This window comes from Lynx canadensis, chromosome A2 (assembly GCF_007474595.2).
Source record: "Lynx canadensis isolate LIC74 chromosome A2, mLynCan4.pri.v2, whole genome shotgun sequence".
In the NCBI taxonomy this organism is placed as follows: Eukaryota; Metazoa; Chordata; class Mammalia; order Carnivora; family Felidae; genus Lynx; species Lynx canadensis.
The window spans coordinates 11,153,016-11,160,737 of NC_044304.2; the positions used below are offsets into that span (position 1 = coordinate 11,153,016).

Sequence of the window (7,722 nt, forward strand, 5' to 3'; positions counted from 1 at the left end):
AAGGCTGGGTCAGGAAAGGTGATGCAGCATCTGTCCTGTTCACCTTCGGAGTCCTGGGTGGCCATGTGTGAAGTCTGGTCATCCTGAGTACTGACCTGCTGGGAAGAAGGCCAGACCGTAGGGAGAGGCCCACGTAGCAGCCCTAGTCCACAGCCTGTGAAGAGGTCCCAGCCCTCAGGACCTGTGAGTGACCTTGCCTCCAGATGATTCCAGCCACGTCTGTTGAGTTCCCCCTGAACCATTGATTGAGTGGAAACAATCAATGTCAGCTCTGGCCTGCCAAAATCCCTTACCCACGGCACCTGTGACATAAAATGGCTTTCACACCACTAGTTGGGGGGGGGTGGCTTGTTAAACATCAGTAGTAACCAGAATGGGGGGTGGGAAAGTTAGGTGGAGGAGGGAGGCGCCCCGAGGGGCATCCAGGATACCAAAAAAGAGGAGATGTCATGGAAAGGAGAGAGGCCAGGGCTTGCACCAGGCTGGGGCAGTAGATGGGGGGGGGGGGGGGGGGGGATAGGAGAGGAAATACGGGCAAGATGCGTTTTGAAGGTAAACCCAGAATGACGCGCTGTGTTCCATCACCAAAGCAGGGTGGGTAAGAGGGAAGACGAGGGCTGTGCCATGATAGTCCCAGGGGGAGCGAGGAAGGCAGCCTAGAGCCCCCATTCCCTCCCCACCCGGCCCGGGCGACTACATCTCCCAGCATCGCTCGCTCAGGCCGCGGGAAGGGGAAAAAAAAAAAAGTTTGGGCCAAGCATTCCCGGAATGCGCTTCCTGCTGGCGCGGAGCGGGGGGCGGGCGGGGCGGGGAGGGCAGGGGGGCGGCGCGGCCGGAGCCCGGGGCGCGCACTCGGCCCGGCCCGGGCCCCAGCATGGCCGAGCCGCTCCTCAGGAAAACCTTCTCCCGCTTGCGGGGCCGGGAGAAACTTCCCCGGAAAAAGTCGGACGCGAAGGAGCGCGGTGAGCGCGGCGGGGGGGGAGGGGGACGGCGGAGGAGGGGGCGCCGAACCCCGCCTGGCCCGGGAGGGTGGGGGGGTCCTGGAGCCCCGAGGAGGGCCGGCTGCGGCGGCTAGGGGAGCCCCGCGGAGTCCCCTGCGGCCCGGGGTGGGGGACCAAGAGCGGGCAGGGGTCCTGGAAGGAAGGGGCTGGGCAGGGGGAGAGGGGGCGCGGACCGTTATGCGCACCCGGCCGGGGATGCCAGCGCTGCGGGCGCCTTAGGAGGCCCGGGAGGGGGGCCTCGCCCCTGACAGGAAATGGGGCCGAGAGCGAGCGCCTGGAGGGCGGAGGGGAGGAGGAGTTGGGAAGCTGGCAAACGGGCCCCAGTCAGGCCAGGCCGGGGACACTCTGCGCCCCTCCAGGATGGGAGATGGGTAGCGAAGTCCTGCAGAGGAGGGAGAGGGGCGGTGCATCAACCCCAGTAGCCACCCGCCGGCCCCTTCCTACCTATTAACCAGTGACTGCAGCTGCACCCACCTTAGGCAGCCCCAGGAAACTGTCCCCTTTATGCAGGAGGGGAAACTGAGGCACGGAGCTGTTGGGTAATTTGACCAGAGCCAATGAGTTAAACAGCGCTTTGGACTATGCTGCTAATAGAGACCCCCGAGGCAGAGTCCAGGGTGTTGGAAATCAGAGTTGACCAGAGGGGGGACTCTACCAGCCAGAAGACAGGACCTTGAGGAATTGGGAGCTGCGTCGGACAGAAAGTCCCGGGAAGGAAGGTGTTAAAGGAGGGAGGCCTGAGGACTCCACATCTGAGCTCCCCCCCCCCCCACCGCCGCCAACCCTTCCCAAAGATTCCCAAGGCTCCTAGAGCAGAGAGAAGGGACCGGGGTGCCCACGCACAAACACAGACAGGAAACAGCCCAGGATGTCAGAGAGGGGAGGACGGTAGAACAGAGGAGAGGCCCCAAGACATTGACCATGGGGATCTGGACTGCGCTGAGAGACAGGGCCCACTCCAGGATAGGGAAAGAGTTTGGAAGACAAGGTCTTAAGAGGTGGGGGGTTGGGGGGGGGATGTTGCAGGAATGGGAGGACAGAGCACTAGCCGACGTGCCTGCTCCTGTCTTCCTAAGGAAGCAAGCCAGCGTTCACTGTGGGCTGTGTGCTTGACCGTAACCTGGATGCCTAGGAAGCATTCCCCACACCGAGCTCTCTGATGCCTCCCTGGAGGGGGGCATTGACTACCCCCCCCATTTCACAGAAGGCCACTGAGGCTCAGAGATGGAAAGCAATTTGCCCAAAGCCACCCAGTAAGAAGGGACAGGAGCAGGGCTCCATGCCAGGGGTGGGAGGTAGAGCTGAAAATGCAGGGCCCAGGTCTGGAGAAACCCCACTGGACCCCTGAGGCTGAAAGGCAGAGGGACAGAATCCCATTTGGGACCCCAGGAACTAAGAGGGGGTGGGCTGTAAGCTGGCAACCAGTGAGACTGCTGGCCTGTGCCCGCCCATTCCAAACAAACAAGTGGAGTGAATGCCAGAGCCGCGTGCACCCCAGCCCTGGCCCCTGCTGGAGAAAGAGCTCTTCGCTGGGGCTGCACTGGGGGCAGCAGGCGGTAGCTGGGTGTCACTCCCCTTGCTCTCTGCCAGGCCGGCCAGCCCAGCGCCCGGAGCCCAGTCCTCCAGAGCCAGAGCCCCACGCCCCCGAAAAGTCCCAGGCTGGGGCAGAGGGCCCCCCTAGCCCCGAGGCATCCCGGAGCCCAGCTCGGGGGGCCTACCTGCAGAGCCTGGAGCCCAGCAGCCGCCGATGGGTGCTGGGTGGGGCCAAGCCACCAGAAGAGGCTGCTTTGGGGCCCAGGGTGCCCGGCAGCGGGGAGCCCGCGGGTGAGATCTGGTACAACCCTATCCCTGAGGAAGACTCCAGACCCCTGGCACCTGAGCCCCCGGGGCCACAGCCAGGCTCAGCGGAGCCAGAGGGCCCAGCCTCGCAAGGTGAGCACAAGCCTCAGACCTCCGGCCCCCCAAGATGACCACAAGCCTCACCCCGGTCCCAAGCCCAGGCTTCTGACCCCTGAGGTATGCTGTTCCCCAGGCGCGGCCCCTGCCAGCCCCCCAGCCAAAGCCTCCCGCACGAAGTCCCCCGGCCCAGCCAGGCGCCTCTCCATGAAGATGAAGAAGCTGCCTGACCTTCGGCGCCGCCTGAGCCTGCGGGGCACCCGGGCGGGCCGCGAGCGAGAGAGGGCCGCCCCCGAGGGCTCCGTCATCAGCCGCTACCACCTGGACAGCAGTGTGGGGGCCCCTGGCCGGGCGGCAGGGGCTGGGGCCACACGGGGCCCTCGGGCCGGTTACCTCAGTGACGGGGACTCTCCGGAGCGCCCAGCGGGGCCCCCATCGCCCACTGCCTTCCGGCCCTACGAGGCGGGCCCCCCAGCCCGAGCGCCGCCCGCCGCACTCTGGGGCCGCCTCAGCCTACACTTGTACGGGCTGGGGGGGCTGCGGCCGGCACCTGGGGCCACCCCCAGAGACCTGTGCTGCCTACTGCAGGTGGATGGGGTGGCCCGGGCCCGAACGGGGCCGCTGAGGGGGGGGGCCCGACTTCCTGCGGCTGGACCACACCTTCCACCTGGAGCTCGAGGCTGCCCGGCTGCTGCGGGCCCTGGTGCTGGCATGGGACCCCGGTGTTCGGCGACACCGGCCCTGTGCCCAGGGCACTGTGCTGCTACCCACGGTCTTCCGAGGTAGGATACGTGGCCGCAAGGGAAAAGCGGTTGGCGCAGGACTCGGCTCCCCTTTTCCCCCAGAGTGTCCGGGGCCTGGGGGGTGGCTTGGAGTAGGGGGCCAGGGCACAGGAGCCTGTGGGGGCAGACCCCACAGGCCTCCTTGTGTCTTCAGGGTGCCAGGCCCAGCAACTGGCCGTGCGCCTGGAGCCCCAGGGGCTGCTGTATGCCAAGCTGACCCTGTCAGAGCAGCAGGAAGCACCAGGCACAGCTGAGCCCCGCGTCTTTGGGCTGCCCCTGCCGCTGCTGGTGGAGCGGGAACAGCCCCCCGGCCAGGTGCCCCTCATCATCCAGAAGTGCGTTGGGCAGATCGAGCGCCGAGGGCTGCGGGTGAGCCCCTTGCCCCATCCCAGCTGGCCCCCAGACCTCAGGCCTACACCCCCAGGACGCCCCGCGTACAGAGGCCAGGCCTTCCCCACACGTGCACCCTGCCTGGGACACTGCTAGCTCCAATCCCAGCTTAGACAAGGGCAGAAGGCTCCCCTAGACCATAGCACCCAACCCAGAACCCAGGGTCCCAGACCTTCTGGAGCTCAGAGCCTGATGGGAGAAAAGACACGATCCCCGAAACTCACAAGTGTAAAACTTTGGCTGGGACAAGAGGGGAGAAGCAGGGAGAGAGCAGGTCCTTAAAGCAGAAAAGACTCCCCAGAGGAGGTGACAAGTGACCTGAGGACAAGTGAGCCAAGCAGAGGGCTTACGCGGCCAGCTTGTTCAGGGAGCCATGGTGGGGACACCACGACAGGTGTCAGAGGGGCAGGAAGGCAGCTGGTAAAGCTGCAGCCAGCCCCCAAGCCCTCAGCCCACTGCCACCCTGACCCGGGCCTCCAGCCCTCAGCCCACCCGGCCCTCATCAGTTTGTAGCACTGGCAAGAAGACATCTCTCTGCGCCCACCCCCAGGTAGTGGGGCTCTACCGCCTGTGTGGCTCGGCAGCTGTCAAGAAAGAACTTCGGGATGCCTTTGAGCGGGACAGTGCAGCCGTCTGCCTCTCCGAGGACCTGTATCCCGATATCAATGTCATCACTGGTCAGCATGCCCCTGCCTACCCCCGCCTGCTTCCCATTCAACCTTCACCTCAAGGGAGTCCCTGTGGTCCCTCTGGGACCTCACCCTTTTCTCTCTGGCTTTGTTTTCATCTTCCTGTGCCTGCCCTCCTCTTCCCCCTCCCAGCCCCAGCTGACCCCTCCAGACTCAGAAGCCAGGGGTGCCCTGACCAGAGTGGGCCCTGTGTCCACAGGCATCCTCAAGGATTATCTTCGGGAGTTGCCCACCCCGCTCATCACCCAGCCCCTCTATCAGGTGGTGCTGGAAGCCATGGCCCGAGGACCCCCAAGCAGGGCGCCCTCCAGCACTGAGGGCACCCGTGGGCTCCTCAACTGCCTGCCGGATGTGGAGAGGGTGAGTTGGGCCTGGTGGGAGTGGGCAGGACTCATAGCGGGCTGACACCAGTAGAGTGTTTCATCCACACCTGAGCCCATGATGTGCACGAGCATGTGGCTATTAGGTGCTATCAGAATCCCCACTTCATAGCTATGGAAACCTAGGCCCAGAGCAGTTGAGTGAGTTGCCCAAGGTTGCACAGCCAGAACATCACAAAAATGGAGGCTCTGAATACAGGTCTGTCAACCTACCAGAAGGGAAGTTCCTGGCTGTGGAATCCTAGAGAAGTCCCAACCCTCTGTGCCTCAATACCCTCATCTGTAAAATGGAATTAATGCTAGCCCTGACTAACACACAGAGGAGTGGGTTCAAATCCAAGCTCTGCCATTCCAAAACTAAGTTACCTTTGTCCTCAGTCTCCCTTCCAGCAAAATGGGATCATAATAGTAGTATCGAAGCGTTAGCTCGGCCATCAACCAGCTATGAGATCTTGAGTTTCCCCACTCCGGGCCGCGTTCGTCTACCCCCCCCCCCCCCCCCCCACCAGGTGTGACAGGGGACCAGTCAGCCTCACGATTCCCAACCTTCTTCTCTCAGGCCACGCTGACGCTTCTCCTGGACCACCTGCGCCTCGTCTCCTCCTTCCACGCCCACAATCGCATGACCCCGCAGAACCTGGCCGTATGCTTCGGTCCCGTGCTGCTACCGGCGCGCCAGTCACCCGCCAGGCCCCGCATCCGGAGCTCTGGCCCGGGCCCCACCAACGCTGTGGACTTCAAGCGCCACATCGAGGTGCTGCACTACCTGCTGCAGGCCTGGCCAGGTGAGCCCGCCTCCGGCCCTCACCACCAATCAAGGCCAGGCCGCCGCAGCGGCGCTTTCTCGGGCGACGAATCAGAGTCTCGAGCTTCAGGCATGCCACGCCCCTCACCAGGGTAAACCGGTACCTGGTAGCCCCGGCAACCCGTCCAGCTAGAGCCAATCCAAGCTTGACGCGGTCAGAGGCCCTGCCTCTTGACACGCCCTTCAGAGGGCCGGTTGCCTAAGCAACCAGTTCTAGCTCCGCCAGTGAACTCGCGATGCGGTTGCAGGGCTTTTCTTTCGTCAGGGCCATCAGGGGCCTGGTTACCTGGGCAGCCAATCAGAGGTCGGGCTTCTCGCGTGGCGCGTGACGCCGTCACGAGCCCCGCTCTCCCTCCGCAGATCCCCGCAGGCCCCCGGAGCCTCCGGACGTCGCCCCGTACGTGCGCCCCAAACGGCAGCCGTCGCTGCACTTGCCACTCGCCAGCCCCGAGGTGGTGACTCGGCCCCGCGGCCGGGGCGGCCCCGAAAGCCCCCCGAGTAACCGCTACGCGGGTGACTGGAGCGTTTGCGGGCGGGACTTCCTGCCGTGCGGGCGGGACTTTTTGTCCGGTCCGGACTACGAGCACGTGACGGGCAGCTGCAGCGAGGACGAGGACGAGGACGCGGGCGAGCCGGCGGGCGCCACTGACTTCGACGATGACTTCGAGGCGCCCTTCAACCCGCACCTGAACCTCAAAGACTTCGACGCCCTCATCCTGGACCTGGAGAGAGAGCTCTCCAAGCAGATAAACGTGTGCCTCTGAGCCGGGCGGGGCGGGACCCCGGTCACTGGGGCCCCGGGCTCCTGGCTGCTGAGGCCGTGCTCCATCCAGCCCCTGAAGGGACCAGACCGGTCACTCAGGCCCTGGTCCCGGCTGCTGGGGGGTTGCCTAGTGACCACCCAGCCCGTTGCTGAGAATCATTCCTCGTTTCCAGTGCTCGCTATTGGGGCATTGGTTGCATAGGCTGGGACTGGGGATTTTCGGGACCAGCCGTCGTGGCCATCTTTTCTGAGTACCAAGGGCTTTTCCCCTTGCTGCCAAAGGCACTTCTCCCGCTTGCTGGGCTGGCCTCTCTTGCCTCCCCTTAGCCAGGGAAACACCAGTTACTGTGAGCATCACCCCAGGGTGGTGAGACACTCCCCGCCCCACCCCCACCCATGCCCCGCGCCAATCCTCTTGCTGCTGCCAACCAATTCAGTATTAGCTTTAAGCACTGCACTCTGCTTCTCCCCTCCGCGGAGGGCCCAAGGACTATGGTGAAGTGCTGTTTGGGGCAGGGTGGGGGAAAGCCCCTATCTGGGCTCTGGCTGGATAGGAGCAGCTGGGGGCTTTTAGAAAAATAGCTGGTTTCCCCACCCTCTCTTCCAGGGAAAGCCCCGTGATTGCCTCAAACCAGGAAACGGAGATAGCAGAGCCTGGCCCTTCCCCTCCCCCATTCTTCCTCCACATCCCTGAAGAAACTGAGCACTTACAAGACCTCCCTGTGGAGGGGCCCCACCTGAAATGTCAGGCTGGGGGCACTTTGGTACGGAACATATTTATTGCCTCCGTGCGTGTGTGTCTGTGTGTGAGGACTAGTGTGCATGGGTGGACACGTCTGGAGCAGGCATATGGGGCTTTTTCAGGGACCTCTGAGAGGGAAAGAGTTCGCAGTGGCCAGACACCCTAAAATCCCCAGTAATGGAGCCACAGTGGGCCCCAGAGCTCCAATGGGAGAGTAGGGTCCCCTCCTGTCTCCCCCACCTTCCCTCACTCCCATCTTTGTGGACAAATAAAT

At 63.9% G+C, this 7,722-nt stretch overlaps 1 protein-coding gene across 1 annotated transcript; it reads left to right on the forward strand.

Annotated features, from left to right (window-relative positions):
* The first annotated feature begins 859 nt into the window (after positions 1-859).
* Positions 860-7,382, forward strand: SYDE1 (synapse defective Rho GTPase homolog 1). Its single transcript, XM_030302440.1, is given in 9 exon segments — positions 860-962; positions 2,592-2,933; positions 3,034-3,524; positions 3,526-3,679; positions 3,834-4,048; positions 4,620-4,746; positions 4,958-5,118; positions 5,698-5,923; positions 6,304-7,382. Coding segments are annotated over 9 exon segments (2,208 nt in total). The 5' UTR covers positions 860-874; the 3' UTR covers positions 6,708-7,382.
* The last annotated feature ends 340 nt before the right edge of the window (positions 7,383-7,722 follow it).